At 36.7% G+C, this 22,289-nt stretch overlaps 1 protein-coding gene across 4 annotated transcripts in view; it reads right to left on the bottom strand.

The window, feature by feature from the left end:
- Window positions 1-22,289, bottom strand: part of LOC149087002 (sodium/potassium-transporting ATPase subunit alpha-like) — an 82,343-nt gene that overhangs the window by 14,364 nt on the left and 45,690 nt on the right. For all 4 annotated transcript variants that reach the window (XM_089231218.1, XM_089231216.1, XM_089231215.1 and 1 more), the window contains 9 exons: window positions 16,032-16,248; window positions 14,253-14,312; window positions 9,597-9,800; window positions 7,996-8,109; window positions 7,613-7,865; window positions 5,943-6,211; window positions 2,033-2,231; window positions 1,798-1,909; window positions 1,574-1,706 (listed from right to left, as the gene is read on the bottom strand). In XM_089231218.1, the coding sequence (XP_089087344.1) occupies window positions 1,574-1,706; window positions 1,798-1,909; window positions 2,033-2,231; window positions 5,943-6,211; window positions 7,613-7,865; window positions 7,996-8,109; window positions 9,597-9,800; window positions 14,253-14,312; window positions 16,032-16,106 (1,419 nt within the window). In that variant the 5' untranslated portion in view covers window positions 16,107-16,248. The remainder of the gene's footprint in view (window positions 1-1,573; window positions 1,707-1,797; window positions 1,910-2,032; window positions 2,232-5,942; window positions 6,212-7,612; window positions 7,866-7,995; window positions 8,110-9,596; window positions 9,801-14,252; window positions 14,313-16,031; window positions 16,249-22,289) is intronic.

The following is a 22,289-nucleotide window of genomic DNA, read 5'->3' as shown; positions in this document are numbered from 1 at the left end:
TTCTGATGTTCTTTTGGCTGGATTCGAACCCATGGACCTGGGCGGCTACCCTTATAGTGGAAGACGAGCACCTTACCACTGCGCCACTCAGGCGCTTATTATTCTGAAGACTAGTTCCATTATACAGAAAGAAGGAGATCGTCGACCACTAGGTGACAGCAGCAGACGAACGACAGAATCCGAATTGAACGGGATCATACGCGTCTTGCCTTATCTGCGCAGGCACAGTACGGTTGTTTACTTTTTTCGAGCGACTTGCTCCGTTTTTATTCTTCTTTGGTCTTGGCCTCTCACTTCTTTCCCGCGTGAACATGGAAGCTGGAAATTTGGTAATTTCCGTTCATGGACTGTGATGCTAAGTAGTAATATCTATTGTAAATAATATTATTTATTTATTCACAACAGGAAAACACCTTCTCCGAGTTTGTGTCTGATGTCTCATTTACCCCAGTAGCACAAAAATATCGTTAGGATATCGTACAGATACCGGTCCGACGTCGGAACGTCGAATGAATACCGAACGATATAGTAAAAATGTATTCACTCAAACACCGAAATATCTTTTTTCCGTGAAATAGTTTTACTCTAATTTTTACAGTATTTCGTTTCAAAGGAGAATATTTTGTACGATAATTGGTGCCTTTAGAAATTCTCTATGTCGAACTACGTCGACAAATGTATGCCATTTCTACGTCGAACGATATCGGTAACGACGTCAAATGGTATCGAAATCTTTACGTCGATCATGTGCTACTGGGGTTAAGTATGGACTTGATAAATACAGGTGCTTGGATCTCAAAAGATCTTCAGCTTTTCAACATTTCTTCAAGACTATTAACGAACACACTCGTCTGCACGGAGAGCAGTCACGAATTCAGTAGCGTATAAAGGTCGCTTTCTGCGAACAACATCGGAGGCCCCAAGTCGTCTGCCTCAATGTCGGTTGTTGTCGCTCGCGTTGCTTGCCGCGTGTATTCGCTTTGAGTGGACGACCGGCCTAAGTATGTTTTCGGTCGCACCTTGGATAAAACAAACAACCGATTTAAACAGACTTTCATTAAAAAAAACCAAAATAATGCCCGGCAACTTGGAGCTCCCATTTCGCAAATAGCGGTAGTGTGTTATTCATCTACCGTCACTGTAAAGCTGATTTTACACACCAGCGGAGCTGCGCAGAATTTTACTGGTGTTTTAGGCTGTGGCTATGCAAAATCGACCATTAAAATCCCCCGCGCCTTACTAGCCACACCTCAAACACAGGTTTTTCACTGCAGAATTCTGTGCAATTCCACTGGTGTGGATGTGGCTTTAGAATCTATCAAAGGTGGTGGACCACTGAAAAGACAATGAACCAAAGTCCAGCATTGATGCCAGAGGAAAACAGCGACTATTACTCATTATTCACAGCTATTACAAGGCCGCAGTACGCCGAAAAATCACCCGCTGCTAAAGCAGTGATGACTAGAATACAACAAAACCTGTCGCGGTATGGTCCAGAGTCCTACCGTATTACATGGGTGGTCATGATGTATTCATTGACTTATCGGTGTATATATTCTGAGATAGAACTTACGTGGTATTTGTTGGTGGAATTGAACGGAATTTCGCAAACTTTCGGGTTCTTCCTCCTGAATCCAATAACGTCACCGACTGCCAGCTCCATACATTTTAAGATGGCAGATTCCGAAGCATCGCCTGTGCAGTCTCTGTGATAGCGAAAAGAATCAGTTACCTTGGTAAGAGAAAATAGGTCATCAAATATTTAAGAAAGAGTTCTCATTCGAAATTTAATTTTACCTCTTCAGTATGTGTACGTTTTCCTGTCCAGCTTTGAACTCGGCACGGCTACACAAGCACCCGACGCAAGACAGTGCGTGCCATCCCGGTGACGTTTTGTCGTACTGTACACCTATTCACGAAAAGTACAAACAAAATTTAAGCGTGGTCATATTTTTTTATTTACTGACTTATTAAAAAATGATCTAGACTTGAGTGATGGTGGTTACTGCAACAAAATGAGAATGTCACTCACCAGATTGGTCCTCGGTGGTGTCCGCTTCGATGATCTGGTTGTCAAACCACATGTGAGCAACTGTCATCCGGTTTTGGGTGAGTGTTCCAGTTTTATCCGAGCATATGGTGGATGTCGAACCGAGCGTTTCGACGGCTTCCAGATTCTTGACTAAGCAATTTTTGGACGCCATACGCTTTGCGGTCAACGTCAAGCATACCTGGCGGATAGAAGATTTTATACAGAATCAGCAGATCTCAGAGGATATGCTTATACAGTATAGTATTATGGTATCAGATGAAGTTCATTGCAGTAAATTTTTTCCATATAATCTATGTTCTTATAATTAATATTATAAGAACTTTGATTATTTTCTATAATTAATAAGTTCTATAATTAATATTAGCTGTCTGGTCTAAAACTAAGCAATGCGACAGAACTCTAAGAGCACTCATCGACTATTTCTGGAAAAACATAAGCTTGTGATCAGCATTACTGTCTCGGTACTTATGGAAAACACTAACCGATATGGTTAGAAATACGTATATATAAAACCATACTCTTCAAGATAATAACTTGAATGGTCTCTCTTCCCTAGAGATGAAGAGATGTATGATATTTTCCAGCACGGTATAGGATATGTCATTACCGTACTGAAAACGTCTGATAGTGGTTGAAAGAGCGTTGAAGGAAACTCTCAAGACATTTTTTACCCAACTCATTTGGAATATATGGGATCAACTCAAAGTCAGGTATCCTTCATTTTAATCTATATATATCGCACCGCACACACTCCAGAATTGTGCTCAGACACGTGGGCGAACAAGGCTATGACTCAGAGCCGCAATTCAATCAGGAAGCTCCCAATAAATAATTTTCATTAATGCGCACATCAGTGTTTCTTAACCTTTTCTTTCGCCCATGGCTTCTCCAGTGAACCATATTTGTCTCTCATGGGTCCCCTTCTCTTATTCAAAGCCTTGCTGCCGCACCATGAAGGAACGCGACCCTTATTATTGAATCGATTTTTTTGGGTAAATTGATATTGAAGAAAAAATTCATCAGTAGGGTCAACCCCTGATTCATCATTTTTGTATATGGTTCTATGCAGTGCCGTCTCACCTCCACGGGTCCTCGGTCGAAAAAGTTCTGCAGCCCTTTACTGTAGCTGGAAACAACAGCTTACGTATTTATTTACTCTCACAAATCATGGTACCAGATCTCATCATGTAGGACCCGGTTCTATGCAGGGTCAGGAGGCGGCTTATAACCCCCCCCCCCCAACTTGCCGAGAGTACAAATTTACACACTTATTCTACAAAAAATTGCATCAAATCGCATTCTCGTGGGCCCTAATTCGCACTCAAGGTCTACAGGATATGCCCGAGTGGGCGTCTGCGTTAAGGCGTCCCTGGCTCTATAGACAGTTCCACTTCATTCTGAAAATAGTCACACTTTTTCCGTCATATTTCACTTGAGGCTTCATTTCTTCATATCTAAATTATTTTTTTTTTTTCCCGCAACGCTTTGTGGCCCCCTCTTTAGCATCGTGTGATTGTCTTCATTCAACTTGATTTTCACCAGTGGCTCCCTTGGGGTGTCTCAGGGCCACAAGGGGGCTATATGGCCGCAGGTTGGGAAACACCGATGTACGTACCGTAATTTCACATAACTATGGCCCAAAATAACACCATTTTCTAGTTTAATCATCGTAACTTCTGTATTCAAGCTATTCAAAAATTCTATTTCGTTGATATTGCCTGCAGAAAGATCAAGCATTAATGTTAATTAATTAATAAACACTTTTTTTATTCCTTATGTAGCCCAAATATGGATTTTTTAAAAATTAAATTTTGGACCATAGTTGTGTTATGAAGTTCTAACTATAGTCCATCATACATTTCGTATTATAAATCGATTACGAACTATAGTTGAGACTATATCATATATCCATCTTTCTTGCTAGAAGATGAAGAAGGGATTTTTCTAAATTCGACCCCTAAGGGGGTCAAAAAGCGGGGTTCATGGAGAAATCACACCGAGCCAAAACCACCAAAGCTCATCATGGACTTTGGTTAGAAGTTTCGTTTCATGACTATGAGAGGGTTTCTTGAAATTTGACAGCCAAGGGGGTCATAGGTGGGGGGATCGTAATGATTTGGTCAGTATTTTCATATTGTAAAAATTCAGTGCCTTTGGGGGAGTTCAAAAGGTTATATGGGGCAATAATCACTGAGCCGAAATCTCTGAAGTCATAAATATGAAAATTTAGTCAATATTGTATTTTATAATGTAAATACCCACTAAGACGGGATTCCTGAAAATTCATCCCCCAACGGGGTCACGAGGGGTTGAAATGTTAAATGGGGAAATCATCGACGAGTAATTTTCAGATTACCAAATCAGATTTGGTAATCTGTGGTCAGCGTGTGGTCCATAAAAATGGTTAGACCATAGTTGAGAGCAAAAAAGTACAATTTTCTATTATTTTTCCTATAATTATCTTTATACGCATGTAACAGTAAAAATGTTTATTAAACATATGTAAATACTAAATTACCTGTAATACAGAACATCAATAGCGGAGAACCGCTTGTTGTAGTAAATCGTAGCCCAGAAAGTTTGCAGCTGACCAGATGACGTGGGAAACATAACTCCCAACTTTAACAGCTGATTCGCGGGAAAGTATCGGAGAGAGGGCGTCCTAACCACATCTCCATATTACACTATCTATGCTCTTTGCTATAGTAATTAAATAGTTCACAAGATGTTGTTAGCATTTCGATTATCGATGTTTTAGTGAGCACTGGTGTTTGAACCATAGTTGTGGGCTAAGATCATAGTTGTGTGAAATAACGGTATATACAAGACTTTTAGGTTGGGCCTCCGGGTCCCCTAACTCAATAAGAAGGCCCCCCTGAATGCTAAGCTTCAGATAACTCTCACAAACTTCCATAATTTCACTGCGTCATCTCAAGGCCGTCTAGCTGCTGTCTTCACTGCACGATACCGTTATTTTGAATATCAGACGGTAATCCTGCTAATGTGACTCGACTGTTTATATTCAAAATCACAGGCAGAGAAACGCCTTCAAATATAGGGTAAATATATCTTCCAATTACAATTTTTATATGTATAGCTCTTCATTACCAAATTGATGCCACGTGTTACAGCTAACAATAACATCGCATCTAATATGAAGCTATACGACGCTTGAAGATTCAGTTCCCATGTTACTAAAGAGATCTTTTATTATGTTTTCACAGTGGAAAATATAATGAAACTTCTCTTTAATATTCAAGGCAAGTGAGTTAAAAAAATTTGAATCTTTCTCGCATATCTGCATTCATGTTACGCTACCAGCCATCAAGAAATAAATGATCTTCAGCACGGATTCCGTTAAGAAATACGTTTTAAGTTGGGAACGGTAATGAATAGCAAGCAGTAAAATGTAAGAGTCGGGCAAAAAGTAATCTTGCAAGTATCATAAAAATTCAGAATTCACCGGCGGGAAAAATGGATCGAGTCTTATGCAAATGCATGTACGTATGTATGAAAGAATGTAGTTGGAAAAGAATCACAGTTGATTTTATGAACAAAAGGATACGAACCCTCGTTTTAATGAAAAAAGTATAATGGTCTGGAAAATGGTTAAATTCAAGCTTTTTTGGTTTTATATAGTTTCCCGATTTAAAGGATGCACCCCCCCCCCCCCTCCCCACGTCGAAAGAAATTCTTGCCAAAGCGACGGTTCCCAACGAAATGCTTTAGAACATCATACGCGTTGTTAAAATCCTGAAGTATCTTCGGGAATTTTCTGAAAAGCATTATTTATATAAAGATTTCGCTCGTGACATACTGTGCATTTTGACAGGAAGGAAAACTTTTATTCATGAAATTTAAAGGGAACAATTTTTCTATTGATACTTACGGTAACTGTGGCTAGAAGTCCCTCGGGTACATTAGCGACAATAATTCCGATGAGGAAGATGACAGCATCCAACCAATTATATCCGAGACTGAAAGCGATGATGAAGAAAGCGACTCCCAAAAAGACTGCGACACCAGTGATGAGATGAATGAAATGTTCGATTTCCCTAGCGATTGGTGTGTCACCAACTTCCAGACCAGATGCCAAATTAGCGATCCTGCCCATGATAGTCCTATCGCCAGTGTTAACGACTATGCCCTTTGCTGTGCCTGTAAATACATAACGCGATAAGTCAGTAAAAGTAGTATTGCGAGCAGCATTAAAAAAATTATTTCTCAGGTCATCCCCAAAAGTCAAGGAACTATCGATTTATACAATAGTTAGATTTTCCATTCGGAATATAATTAAATAACCACTGATAAGGTCAGTGACATCGAGCTCTCTGAACGAGACAATCCCCCCCCCCCCACGATATATTAGTTTTTTATTTAGTTACAAAAAAAAAAATTATGCAATTCGACAACATTAAATGTTCATTCGCAATGATACAATCAGGTTTTTTTTTACAATCTTAAACTTCATAAAAAAAAACCACTTTTTTTTCAAAAGAACTGATAAACTTTAGAAATTCCAGATTCTTAACTTGAAAATGCAGTTAATTAATCAACCGATGTCATAAAGGCGGGGTACAGTCATCCACATACGGTAATTTAGAATTCCCTAACATTTGGTTATATGCTTATGCAAATACATGAGTTACATGGTGAATGAGCTTATAAATATACATATAAATGAATAAGTTGAATACAGTATACACAGTATGTTATTCGGTCGAATAATTTGTTCGAGATCGCAAGAAAAAAAATGTAATGTTGGATGATAAATCTTGATTCTGTTTAACTGAACTATGTGTACTTTCGTTTTATCTTTTATGAAGTCAATTTTATTAAGGTAATAGCTTTAAATGCACATTTAAAGGGCAAAGCTATGATTTCACGTAAGACAGTTCTGAAGAAAGCGTATAAAACACTACGAAAATGACTCTATTTCTAAATCCACCAAATAAATATACAGACTTTTTTCCAAATATTTCACATCTTCCTGACTTTTTTCATTCTTTTTACTTCCCCTGATTTTTCCTGACCGCTTTTTATTTCCTCGACATTCCAGGTCACTGGGAACCCGGGATAAATCAACACCTCCCCCCCCCCCCCCCACACTCTGTAAGTGGTGTTAAACAAACACGAAATAGACATCATATTTGACGGGGTTAAAGTCAGAGTTGTGTAAGTAACATTTCCGGCAATTCTGACTCAGTTCAGAATCTAGAAGTGCTAAACTAATGAACTAAGTCTCACCTTCAATAGTTCTCCACCAGATTATAAAGTCACAACAATTTTAACATGTGACTCTATGAAAACAATTCTCGTAAAACCTTCTTCTCAAAATGAGGATTGACTACTTGACTTAGACTACTCTAACTTTAACTCACTCATTTTACCTTCAACTTATACATTCAATCCTAAAATTTTTAAACGCTTTCTGTTTCAAAAATATTTTTTGAAGCTTCCAAAAAAATTTTTTTTTTGAGGGGGAGTATTTAATTATGTATAATTTCTTTCGAGATGTTGATTTGACTTCAACAGTTGTTTTATCATTAGTAAACTCACCCTCAACGCAGTTCGTAGAAAAGAAAGCCAAGTTTCTAGTTTCGAGTGGATTCGGGTTGGAACATTCGGGTGATCTTGTTTGAGGTTCAGATTCTCCCGTCAGCGACGAGTTGTCGACTTTGCATCCTTGGGAGATAATGATCCTCATATCGGCCGGTATCCTGTCGCCGCCTTTTACTTCAACGATATCACCAACGACCACATCTTCAGCAGGTAGAGTATGCTTCTGACCATCTCGAAGAACTACTGCGTACTTGAAAACACAATATCAAAAGATTCGCACGAAATTTTTTTTACACATTTGGAAGTTACAAGTTTATCAATTACAAAAAAAAAAAAAAAAAACAAGGCAATGTATGACGTAACACGTCATCTTCACTTACTTGTGGCACCATATTTTTGAAAGATTCCATGATTTTCGAACTTTTTGCTTCTTGGTAATAAGAGAAACATCCTGTGACTATAACGACTACGGACAGCACAATACCCAGATACAGCTGCAATTCAGAGACAATGCATAATGATTATAAATTTGCAATACAGGGAGGGTAGGGTCGAAAGTCCATGTTACATTTCATAAATCAATATAAAATCAACCAACTGGCATATGTGAGTGTAGGTTGATGCAAAATGATTGTCAGGATCAATAATTTTTTTTAAACACAAGAAGATTCCAAGTTTCAAATCTACATGGCACTGTACCACGAAAAATGTAAACGCGGCAAAAATTTGACACAAACAGTTCGGGGTACATAGAGTTTGATACCGTTCTTTCTCCTAACTAACACAATTCAATATTCATCATTTGTGCTCAAGCCACATCTAAATGATTCATGAATTCATTTCAGGCATTTGCTTATATAGATAGCGATGGACCTTTCGATTACGCGTGTGATTCGCGTCTTCATGGATTCTTATTAATCAAAAGTATAACATAACACATATGGGTTTAGAACTGTCATCACAGAGAGAGAGAAATCTTGATTTCATACTTGAAAATTATTGCGATTATTTTTATATTTAAAAAATATATAATTTTATTAAGAAGAGTTCTTCCTAATCCCATAATTTTTTTCTCATGAACCCTCATTGATATTTTATCGTGTAAACGCGGCTGCCTTACTAATGCTATCGAGTCTGAATAAAACTAGACAGCATTTCGACGCTATACGATAATATTTGTCGTGAAAATTACATCATAGATTTCTTTCTTCCCATTCTCGTCCACGTCAAGTGAAGCTGCCGCATACATTGCATTGCTGTGTCTCCAAGGTACCGAGAACTTGTACAAATCTCTTCGGCTGGAAGTATTTTGTGAGGAGTTGGAGCGCACACACATTTCTAAGCCTTGTTCATCGTGACCAAATTTGATGAGAAGTCGGCCGCCATTAGCCTCTGGGGAGGTATCGTCACCGACGTCGATTCCACCAGTACTTATTTAATCCCGATTCATAGATAACCATAGGAACAGAAAATTAGGTCTGGGGATTGATAGATTCGTACATTCGGGATATAATAGATTCACTCGTCCCTCTGTTCAGTATCAATCAACTTGGAAGATGGGAGCACGCCACATTTCCCTTCTGTTGTAGTTAATTATTCGCTTCTTCTCGTGTGCATGTGTTAGGCTCGCAAATGAAGATTTAGTAGAGACAGAGAGTTTGATGCAATCAGAATCGCTATACCTCTATCTATCCGAGTTGTAACGAATTATTTCTTCTTGAAAACGCAATCGAACAAAAAAAATTACGAAATGTCTCGAGGTATCTAAATATTTTTATCATACATTTAAGATCGAATTTATTATTTAAGTTTGAATATTTGAATGGAAAAAAAAATTTTACGTTTGCTCTTTTCTTGTCTTGCTTTTACGTTAATAAATTAATTGAGAAACTTTTATGTTGAAATGAAACATATAAAAATATCATACTTCACAGTTTCAAGTACTTATGAATATACTTATGTAAAAACAATAGTTACTAACATTGTCGTCGGGAGCTTCTTCAAAAGTCGATGCTTGGATGGAATAGGCGATGAAGCAAAGAACGGCACCGATCCAAAGCAGAAGTGCGAATCCTCCAAAAAGATTCTTGCAAAACTTCACCCACTCGGGTGTTTTCTTCGGAGGCGTCAGTGCGTTTGGACCATCTCTTAGGAAAATTTCTTTGGCTTTGGCAACTGTAAGACCCTGATAATCGACAACACAATAATATCAAAACATGATAATTCTATACGTGTGGAGTTCATGTGCACGGAGGAATCCAATGAAACCGCAAATGATAAATACAAGTTATTTTCAAGTAAACCTTTTAGGTAACATTGCATCTTTTCACAGAAAAAAAAAAATTCAAATCTCGACAATTCATCATGTTTTTGAATGAAAAACAAGTAAGCCAATATTTTAGTTTCTCATTTTTCAAAAATGGTGTGCGTATACGAAGGTGTACCAAGAAAATTAAAAGATTGATCCATTGCATGGACCCCCCTCCCCCATATCTTGACATCTAACCAAACGAACCTTTTCTGTCTCATAGCCCCCAAATTGCATGAAAAAAGTTTTTTCCTTCGCTGCACCAAAATATGATCTCATGTTGTATTTGCAGATTTTATCGCCTCTCTAATCTGTCCCATCGACGGGAATTTCGAACTACCTAGAACGACGGAAGCGGTCGTTTTGAGCACAATAGGAAAAATTCAACATAAATTATTTTTTTGCTCCGATTTTTTTTCCCTGAAACTGTATATATTCAATTTATTCATTATACTGTATTTTTATGATAAACACTTTTCTCTGTCATATTTTTTATTTCTTTTTGGAATTTGGGATAAAATGACTTGGAAAATGATAAACACTAAACTTGTGTTTTGATTGTGATTCTTCGAGTTCTTACAATTCGTTGCTTAATTTTCAGTTGGTAGTCCATTGAAAAGGTTTGAAGTATAATAGCGTCGAGAAATTTGCCAAGAAATTGCTATGCGGAATAAAAAAATCGCGAATAGCCACGAAATCCCGAGCAATGAAATGAGCATAGGTGAGACAGCTTTTCGATGTATCACACTGTACACAGAACGAATTAATTTTCTGAAAACATCAACGGCACCCATAGCAGAGCAATAAAACTCCTATTTTTTCCTAAAACTTCTGAATTTCTGACAGAAATTGTTTGTGATTTCAAATATGTACGGTAGGTTTCTCAAGACCTAGACATTCTGTGCTCACCAACTGTAGATAATGAAAGACAGATTGCGACATTCGCCACCAACCATCAATGAGATGAGCTCATTAATGTTGTAACTCGACAGAGTTTTTCTGTTTTTCTGGGATTTGATAAAATTTTTTTCTCCGATTTGCTGACTTTTGATGACAGGGGGGTTTGGATAATGCTTACGTCAGCAACCACCCTTTATGAAAATATGAGTCAGGATTCAGAGGGGCAGAGCTGATGACGAAATTTTGCTGACAAGGGAGGGGGAGGAGGGGGTCAAAAATGGCTAAAAATTTGCTTACGTAATACTTGAACGGCCCCAAAGCATTCAAGACCCATAAACGGCCGTATTCACACAGAGTTGAAACTACAAGCGCAGGTGAAAGGATTGGAGATAAAAACGGATTGGTTTAAATTCGGGATTTTTTAACCAATCCGTGTCGATCACTAATCCCTTTAACTTGCGATTGCGGTGAATACGACAGAGTTTAACACTAAATGAATCGGATAACGATCGCGACGAAATTCTTCAAAAATGTACCTGTGAATGGTACAAAATGCGTACTGGAACAAAGTAAACACCATGATAGAACACGTGTCCCTACACAATGCTTGTCTTTTTTTTTTCATAAGAAAAGTTTTCATTTTAGGAAGTTTTGTAACCACATTAATTGACCGTCGTTTTAGGTAGAACTTCATTTTATCTCTAAACTAAAAATCGTGGAAAGTTTATAATTCCAGGAGTTTAAATGCTTAAACAAGATGAGAAAAATCATGAAATTTCAAAAATTTGAGATCAAACGTTCAGGTGTAATCGCGGCGGATGTCAATGTCACAATATCTTTGCGGTCAGAATGACCGCACCCGTTGTTTTAGTGTTAACCATGGGAAGAGGGCGGGTCTTCTAAGTTTTTCGAGTCGAGAGATCATGACATAGCACATGGGGTCTTTGATTACGTTAACTTTGAGTACATACATAATGTGTCCCCAAAACAAGACAGCAGTCCTTCCAGAGGGGGCCAGAAATGCTAAATACTTTACATTGACATCCGCCGCCATCGATAGATAGATCAAGGGGATCTGTGGCAAATTTGTGCATTTTATATGTAGAATAAGGACATTAAGAGAATGGGTCATACTGATTACATGTATACCGAAGTATACTCTTGACGATGACCCCATAGTGATATTTATTCTTCAGAGGTCATCATATTGGAATGTGAAGACACACGTGATCAAAAACACGCGTGTTGTGCATAAAAAAAAAAAATTAAGATATTACCAGACATATCAATAATCGACGATCCTAACGATCCTGGGTCTGCTCCTCAATCATATTTAAACACATGTCATCCTTATCAGACGCGGGACCAACCTTCGCGGTAACACAATAACTATCATTAATTCTGTATATAGTACTTTTTTATTTGCATTCATATTTTCGTAGTTTAAAGCGCAGGCACCTATACATATTGTACTTTTATTTTAACAAATATTAATTTTTTTTTTTCGTTTCTATTATCTCGAATGCGAGAGGTCGCCCCCATTCCCTAAGCGCCTGGTTCCAGCCACGCGTCACTTATTTCTTAAGGCAGCTCTGATTGTACTCATAGGTATGCTGTACCCATTTGTTTCCTTCCCCCCCCCCCCCCCGATAAAACTATTCTCGCAATTTTTTTCTTGATACATTTACGTATTAAATATCACCGGAGCTATAAATACAGCGTAAACATTCTACATAAAAGTATTTAAATAGTTCAAAAAAAAAAAAGAAAAAGAAAAGCCAGCATTTTTTTAACCGACATTTTAGTGAAATCTCGCAGATGTAGAAATATTTCAGTCTTCCGTTATTTTTCCCGTTCTTATCCATATCGGATTCTTTTTCTCAGGGGAATGACGGTAAAAAACGGAAATTCTCACAAGTATGTAAGTAAAGCTGGTTTTTTTTTTTGCGGGAAAATAAATAAAAAGGAAAAAGCGTGACCTAATTTCTGAAGATGGTACTTGATATAAGAAGAAAGAGTTAAAAAGAAAATAAGAACAGAAATGTTCTTTTGCTTTCTAAGGAAATCTTCTTCCAAAATAACAAAAATATATATTCGTATATATCAGTGGTGGTAGTAGTAATAATAATAATAAAAGAAGAGGAGAAGGAAAGAGTGAATTTTACGTCATTTACACACGAGTTGAGTATGTGATATGGCGCTGTGCCAAAGGAGAAGAAGCTGTTCCGGGAATCGCCTTATTCTCCCAAAGGCTGGCGCTAGCTGTACTGTAGCCCCCTCTACTTTTATTTCCTTTTTAAATTTTTTGTTTGCTCCCTTCTTGTGTTTAATGTAACGATTTCCTACAAGCTGTTTGGTTGGTGGAAGATTTGACCTTCCTTGTATAACCTCATCAGCATCTTCGCGAAATCTTAACCACCACAAGGAACACAAAAACGTTTGTATTTGTTCGAAATTGGGTTGGATTTTCTTTCCACTCGTTTCTGAATGGACCATCTCGCGCAGCACTCCTGGAATAATTTTTTTCTCAAATTCTGTAGTCAACCAAAACGGTATACTATACTCATACCGTTGCTATTCTTAGGCTAGATAGGTAGTCTAGCAATAGTCTACTGTTACGTAGTTAGTTCATGCACGTTTCCGATCTTTCTCTGGTTCAAGTTTAAATTATAGTTCTCAGACCAATTGGCCGAGTGAGAGTATTGAATGGCAATAGTGCGAGAAAAAATATATCTATCGGTAACTTGAATATCATTTTTCACTCAAAAGAAATTTGCATAATTTTTCGACAACCTGTCTTCACGCCAAAAATGTACGATCTCCGTGGTACAAAGAATAAAAACTCATCGGGATATCTATTTGTTGATAAATAATAATCAAAAGCTTTCAATATCCTTCATTTTGGACCAGACTAGCAGTGTTTAATCCGCTGCTCAGAACAACTACAGTATTAATGCGATCCAACAAAAAATTTCATTTTATTTTAACATAACTATTTTTCTGATATTTAATTTTGTTTCGGATAGATCTCAAGTGTTTTCCCACCAAGGAGAGAAGCAAACACTTTGGCTCATATTTTTAGGCTAAGAATGGTCATTTTTATTTCAAAGCGGTCTTCTTTCTCGTCTCCGTAGTGCCCCTCCCCCTTTATCTCTAAAATAGGTATAGGTTCGACATAGCTAGTCTGTACGTGTCCAATCTTTCTGGTTCACAAGTTTAAATTATAGATCTCAGACCAACTGGCCGTGTGAGAGTATTGAATGGCTATAGCGCGGCGAAAAAATACATCCATTGATATAACTTGAGTATCAACTTATATACTCACTTGAAGAAATTTTTATAATTTTTCGACAAAATATAGATCTTGAGAGTTAAAAAAGTAACTTTTCCACTCAATATTATCACTCATTGTTGCGAAACATTACTTACTTTTTCAGGATCGGTCATAAGCCTTGCGTATAGTTGATCTAGTGGAATGGTGTGTTCGTCCTAGAGATAAGTATATTGATGTGAGAAATTACTAATTTTATAAGTCATCAAAAAAAAAAAATAATAATAATAAGAAGAAAACGGTAAATGTCTATAACAGCAAGGATGTTCACTGGATGCCCCGAGGAAATGATTTTACGAATTTTATCGATGATGCAGAAAAGTTAATAATAACTCTCAACCGCTGGCAGTTGAATTATTTACGAAAGATTTATTTTCTGCCCAGTAAATGTCAAGTAAATATTTTTTAATTTCAAAATTTCGAAAAAAAATGTATTAAAAAATATGTGTGAAAGAGTATTTTTATGTGTATTTGGCCAAAATTCAGATACTGTATTCATATAGAAATATGAAACTATTATTTCACCAAGGGACTTGAGCAAACATCAAGGAACAAAAACATTACCCGGGTTTATTTTAGGGATAAACCGTTAGTAAGCGGTTAAGAAGGATTTAAAACTAAAGCGGTTATTTATAATCAAAAGTAATGAACCATCATGAAATGCTGAACCAAAAACTTAATTAAAAAAAGGGGGGATTTACAAAATTTATGGGTTTAGAGTCCAGGAGACGTCTGAAGAAAAAATGGAGGACACACAGGAAAAAAAAAAACATTAATATTCATTAGATTTATTTCTAAAATGTCTCTTGGAACCTCTTGGGAAAATCTCATTTTCGGGGACACGTAAAATCTCGTTATTATAGTTTTTTTTCTCCCAAATGAAGGATGGAGGGTGAGGGGAAAACACTTGGTAATCGATATTCGCCGCGAACTAATTCGATTCTTCGATAAAAACCGAATAAATCGACACGAAAAGAAATTATTATACACTCATTATAAAATTTATAAAAAAAAATATGAAATACATTTTTACTGATTTTCATAAAAAAAAAAATCGGATTATTTTGGTACGCGTGATTTTTTTTTTAAAAGATGTAAAGCAGTGATTCCCAACGTGGGAGTTAACGCCCCTGGAGGGGGCGATGGAATGTTTCAGGGGATGGTAGAAGCTACGGGTATAACATAGGATTCTATGGGTTAGATTGCGTTGGGGGGGGGGGGGCGATGGAAGAAAAAAAATTTTGAAGAAGGGTTGGGGAGATATGATGTAAAGTTTCACAGAGAGAGAGACTCCTTCTCTCCCTTTTCTTTTTATATCTTAAATTCATTACCTGATAAATTAACATAATGTCCAATTCTCGAGAATCGAATTTAATACTACAGTTACGTTAATTTCCCTTGAAGTAAAAAGTTTTACCTGATACACTCTTCATATCATGGCCTAATCTATACATGATGATTACCCGTGTATCAAAAATAGAGTTTAACGATCAGGGACAAGATATCCCGTCCCTGTGTAACTGGAAGAAATACATTCGAGTTCTTTATCCCTTCCTTCGGGACTCACAATGCGAAATAAAAAAATTGCCATTTTTTTCTCTACCTCAGCATTACTATTTATCCTTTCTCCCTCTCTACGGTTTCCAGATTTAAAAAAAAGTATAGTATGATACACGGTAGCTGGGAGAGGGAGAAGGAACAGAAACCTTTCTATATATATTTCTCTCTCATCTTCTTTCCTTTATTTCCCATGTGTAAGCAATGATACCAGTTTTTGAGATTTATTTCTGATAATTCAGCTGCGCGTCACCCTTATCTATTGCTAAAAGCCTGTACGTAAAGGGGGGTTGATATTGAAATATGGAAAGTGTTCTTACCATGGACACCTCTTGCTTGAGGTCATCCAAATCGGGTTTGCCCTTCTTGGCTGCTTTACCATTACGTGACGCCATGTTTGGTTCTTTACCTTTGGTTCTCTTGAAATTCGATGAAAAAGTTGGTTTGATTTCTTAGATTGGACCAGCTTTAAAGCCGCCAACTTTATCCCGTTTCACAAGCTGCGGCGGCCGACGTCGGGTTCAGAGAGAAGACAACCTGGAAAATGAAAGAGAGATAATGATAAAATCTCATTTATGTGTGCGTAGTTTCCAATGAATCATCTCCAAGAGGGTTTACCTTCGACGAGGTGCCCCCCCCCTCCCACCAAAAAAAAGTAAGCTAATATGTCAAGGAAAAATTCCATGGGATATATGTATATTCTGCGGGAATAAGATTAGAATTTTAAATTCGTTTGCAGCACTTCTAACTCGAGGAACTTTAGTGGCACCCTTAAACCAATGTTTCTCAAAGAGGACGATATCGCCCCTTGGGAGAGGGGGAGGGATTGGAATCTATGGGTTCGTTTTTTCTGGGGAAGGGGTCTAAATAGAAGCTTGGAAAACTCCTCTTTCTTGAAATGAAATAAGGAATAATAAAGATTACAATAGCCTATTACTAAATAGATTTAGCATCCCCATGCATCTCTTGGAAAGTGGTAACACCTACTTCTACGACATATATGCTCAACTCGCGAGCCAAACGTGATCCTCGGAGTCATCTGATATGGTCCACGACCTCAAACCTACATTTGTAAAAATGGCGAGCGGCACATTACCAGATCACTCAAGTGACCAGCAATGCAATTCCACAATGTCCACGAAACATTCCCGGATCACTCAAGTGTTCCGCGCTACGTTCCCGAAGTAGCAAGTGGTACGCGGCACATTCCCAGATCACTCAAGTGACCCACAGCACATTTGCAGATCATTTAATGTGACCTGTGGCACACTTTCACTTCAATTAAGTGACCCGTAGCAAATTTTCAGATCACTCAAGTGACCTGGGGTACATCTCGCGAGCAGCGGGTTGAAGATGCCTGCTCTAAGAAAACCATTCTCAAGTAGAACCGTGACACTGATATCATTTTGTACAGTAGCGAGAACTTTTTTTTTTCTCGATTGGGGAATTGTTTTCTTAACCCAAATTTCCTTTCGGCTCTTTCTATCAGTATTGGTCATTTTCTTTCTTTTATATTGACTTCTTTTTTCATTCCCGATGTATTATTGGTGTCCATTGTGGTTTTCAGGCTTCTGGGAGAGTGAAAATAATAATGACACTTGCGTTTCTCAATGAATGCTATAAATTAGAAATTCAGCTTTGGCCATAAGAATTTTTCTTTTTTAATTTCATTTCTCTGCGCTGTACAGTTACAGTTAATTTTAGTGTTTCAAACTTGAAGACTGTTCTATTGCTTTCTGTGATTATCCAAGTGAATTTCTAAACATGTCGAAAACATCAAGTGATGTGGCAGGTACAAGCTGAAAATGGAAACAACGCTTTTAGGTATATTGAGGAAAGTTGAAACACCCAGAACGTGGGACACCAGTGCGAATGTTGTGTACAGAATATAGAATCGGAAAAAATCTACCGTTTATGATCTTCAGAAACAAGAATTTTTTTTTTTTCCAGATCCCAGCAATGCCTATAAAAAATGGAAAAAGAATATTTTTTTTTCTTAAGGATAACTAGTAACCAAAGCGGCTTGAGTAACCAAAGCGGATCTTTATACAGCTTTGCTAGTAACGGTGAAATTATGGTTTTAAATCAAATTATCTGTTACTCTGCGCACATATAAAGGGTGGACGAAAAAGTCCGTAGAAACTTTCAAAATGAATAAAAACCGGAAAAATAACAAATAAAAACGGTTTGCAGGGTTAGCATCGCTAGGTCACGGGAATTTTTTCAAGACAGGGAAAAAATGACTTAAAAAAAGCAGCGGTTAGGTGGCGCTGCTACGAGCGACCTCGGTGGAAATACGCAAATGAGACGGTTATAAGAACTTGCGCTCCTAATCCACAATCAGTTCAGCGCTATGAACCGTGTATGTGGACCTGCTGCACTCTGCCGTTGCTGGATTTGTGACTCGTCTGCAATGTGATAACCCCTGGGGTGGTGGTCATGTGGAACACATACTGCTGAAATAAACGATTTGGAGGCATTCTGGTTGGGTATCTTTTCGTTGACTTATTTACGTCAGCGCCACCTATCGGCTGTTTTGAGACTTTTTTTCTGTCTTAAATTTTTCGTGATCTAGCGATGCTAACCCTGCAAACCGTTTTTTATTTCGGTCATTTTTCCGATTTTTATGAATTTTTAAAGTTTCTACGGACTTTTTGCTTACCCTGTACATTGCTTTATTAATTTTTCTTTTGTGAAGAAAATTGTGAATCAAAGTTCTCGAAGAAGCACGCTTTAATATGAAAACTTGGGAAATAAAAGTTGATCCATAATTGGGAAGATTCCTTGATCCGGAACCACCTAGAGCTCAAGGAGTCCGGATTAGAGAGGTTCTACTGTATTTTTTTGACCTCTTGACAGAAAATCAGATATTCAATGGTTTTCGTTCATACATGAATAACTGCCGTATATCCAAAAACACATTCCAGCCAAAATTGGAAGTTATACGGCAGAGCACTTATTGAATTACAGAGCACACATAACACGTGCGCGCGCACACACACACACATAACACAATGACAGGTCTTCTTTCCCCCAACATTCAGTTACAACTCACGTATTCACAGATAAAACGGTGTAAAATCACGGTAGATCGAAATTGTAGGTGCTCAGGAAAGGGTGATAAAGGATAAAAGCATCAAAATACAGTAAGTAGGGTCTTTCACATCAAATATATATTTATTGGATCGTTCACATTTTCCTTAGTTTTACTGTACCTTAAAAATTATTTCATTTTTTTTTCGGTTTACTGATGTGACTTCATTATACTATAAAGACTCGACCTTATTAAGTAAGCTCTGCCTTTTATCTTTCAAACTGACAGAAAGTAGATGTAGCATTACAATGAATGCGTTTTTCTAATGGTGTGTGCTGATCAAAACATCTAATGGTGTGTTCGGAAGAAGATGGGAGACCTTGGAATATAATTAAGGTTCAGAAAACTAGAACCAACGATATATTGATGCTTTAACCTTTTCAACCAACGAGAGACGCTCGTCTCTTAGTTGAATAAATGAATGCGTGTGATTATTTTGAGACTGATGACCACATCACGAAAACGTCAAGATAGAAAAAAAATGGACCCGACGTCGCCGAAACGCGTAAAAAAATCGCTGAACGTATGTCGTCGCTTGAAATTGAAACGTTTCCAGAAAACGCTGTGACGGCATTTGGAAAAAAAAAAAATCATATAGGCCCACACACATTTGCGCATAGAGATGAGTCATTACATTGCCCATATCTAGTGTTTGGAAATAGTTTTCCCACGGACGAAACTTATGACAGTAACAATTAATCTCTTGATATGTTTGTCTGAAATCGATTTCATGTGCACAGGCCATTTCCAGCAAATGCGTGTCTTAACTGCCGATTAAATAAAGAATTAAAAAAGAAAATATTTGCTTTGTGTAACCGTTTTTTTTTTCTCTCGTCATTATAGATCATTTGAGAAACTATCGTCTTAAGAAAACACGTGCATTGCCGGTTCTTCTATCTTATCCGTGGCCAAGTTCTTAATATAAACATACACACAGAGAGATTACTTCACCTCACGCACACACACACGCAACAATAAATAGGATGACGTAAATTGGCATTGGATTGACGCAAGTTGACGCGATAATACCATGCTAATAAAATTCAAGTAGCATCTTTTCTTGGTTCTATTTCCAACTTTTACGGTCATTTCCGATGTATGCGTAATATGTAAATACGAGCACAATACTGCAATAGTATTAATATGAAATCAACAATCTTAACGCGGTATTTTTTTCTTTTGTGTAAAAAAAAAATTATGGAATACTACTTCAAGTAGTTTAACATCTAATTGAATAGCACTCCCGAAAGCCAGCCACCATATATATATATATATATATATATATATATATATATATATATATATATATATATATATATATATATATATATATATATATATACATATACCATATATTTCTGTGTGTATATGTTACGGTAAATGTGATAAATGCTGTTATTATGCATACATACCAAGAATTTTGGTAATTTTGACAAATTTCCCTAACTTTATCACTTTTACCGGCGATTATTCATAATACCCAAGTGTCGCGTGTCGTTGGTGAGCATGACTAATCGTACTATATGATATACTATACATGGCAATTCATTCATTCTGGGTACGATCGTAAATTTTGTTATCATTATATCGGGTCCGACTATATCCATCACACATACTAGAATCATCTGAAATTTTTTCATATTCACCATTTACAGTCAAAAACACCCTCTTTATGCATAAATCCGTTCTTATTCGTAGAATTACGGATAATTATTATTTTTTAACTGGGCCGCATAGTCGAAAGTCTACTGTACACTAATTACGTAATCACAAATAAAGGCGATAAATTTCAAGAATTTATCAAATTTACCAACGACGCTTGGGTATTATGTACAATCTTCGGTAAAAGTGATAAATTTATCAAACTTACCAAGACGATTGGTAAGTATACATAATAAGCGGTTATTATATATATATATATATATATATATATATATATATATATATATATATATATATATATATATATATATATATATATATATATATATATATATATATATATATATATATATATATATATATATATATAATAACTGATTTATCACATTTACCACAACATACACACACATATTTTTCATCATAATATATGTATCTTACGTAGCCTATATAAAATGTTAGTTTCATGGGGGGTTTTTTACAACTAATTTTTCTCGAATTTTATTTTCTATTTTTCTTTTATCAAACATGTATATCAGTTTTTTAAATTGTTTATAATCATAACCTTCCCCTCCACCCCAGTATTGGCAACTATTGCCTCTCTGGAGACATTGATCTAATAAAGGAAATGAAAATGATTATAATTTTTTTGTTTTTTCACAAGCAAAATTTTATTGGAGACCCGTGAAGATTCTGACCAGAGGGCCCTGTTGCTAGATGTGGGGGAGGGGTCATGACTGGAGTACTGGGGAGGGAGGAATAGGATTTTTTTTGCAGTAAAAGAGAGGCGAAAAATGGAAACCCAATACAATCAGTATTCAATCTTCCTCTCTGTCAAAAGATTTAAAAAGTGAAAAAAAAAAATATCGTGAAAAATGCCCTAACAGTGAAAAAGAGCAGAAAAATGCAAAAGATGCAAAAAATTCAAATGCCGTCAACATCCGGGCCCTGGTCATAACTGATCACTGGTATCAGAATCACAATACACGTTATGCCATTCGCTATTGGAGGAAAACATGATTGATCTAGAAAGATTATGATGTTGAAATAAACGCACAAACAAATGTTAGTGCATTACGAAACTTGGGCGCGCGCGTAATGTTATTTACAAACGTCTATATACACCCGAGAGTAATCCTCAATATCATTTACGGAAACTACGAGATACGTCAAACTGCTTTATACAAGATAGCGATTGATCCGATCTGGACTTGAGAATCCACTCGAATAAATATATAAGTACTGCTTATAACATAGATAATAAGGGCAATCGAAAGATTACGCTATGTGATCAAGGTTTTCACTAGTCAAATTATGGACGAATAATGTTAGAATAATTATTGAATTATATTTATACCAAAAGAGTGCATATAATTCAAAAATTATAATAATTTTTGAATTATATTATTTTTGTCGACTTCAATAAATTGAATTAGTTATTTGGTATTTAAATACAGTACCAAATTATATTGTACAATATTATGTTATTTATTCCGGGACAACATAGAAATTGGCCGAGCAGGTGCTTCAAATCAGGTACAGGTGTTCCGGTCAAACTGGATGCTTGGTGTCACCCCGAGGGACTTCAAAATTTTATCTGGAACAGTAAAAAAGCGTGGGTAGTGGCACGTTTACACAGTATTGAAGTACACAAAAAGAGCGGACAATGATTAAATCGAAAATTTCTCATGTAATTTGACCGTTGACACGATGATGGTAATGCAAATATTTCGTCACGTGTGCGTTAAATATTTATACCTTCAAAAGAAATCTATACATAAATGATTTTCATTTGCTCCAGACATGAAAAGCATAAACTGGAAAG

The sequence above is a fragment of the Pholcus phalangioides genome, unplaced genomic scaffold, assembly GCF_987345545.1.
Source record: "Pholcus phalangioides strain wild (caught in Gottingen) unplaced genomic scaffold, Ppha-v1.0 ptg000004l_1, whole genome shotgun sequence".
Taxonomy (NCBI): domain Eukaryota; kingdom Metazoa; phylum Arthropoda; class Arachnida; order Araneae; family Pholcidae; genus Pholcus; species Pholcus phalangioides.
This window is presented reverse-complemented; position numbering and strand designations above follow the sequence as displayed.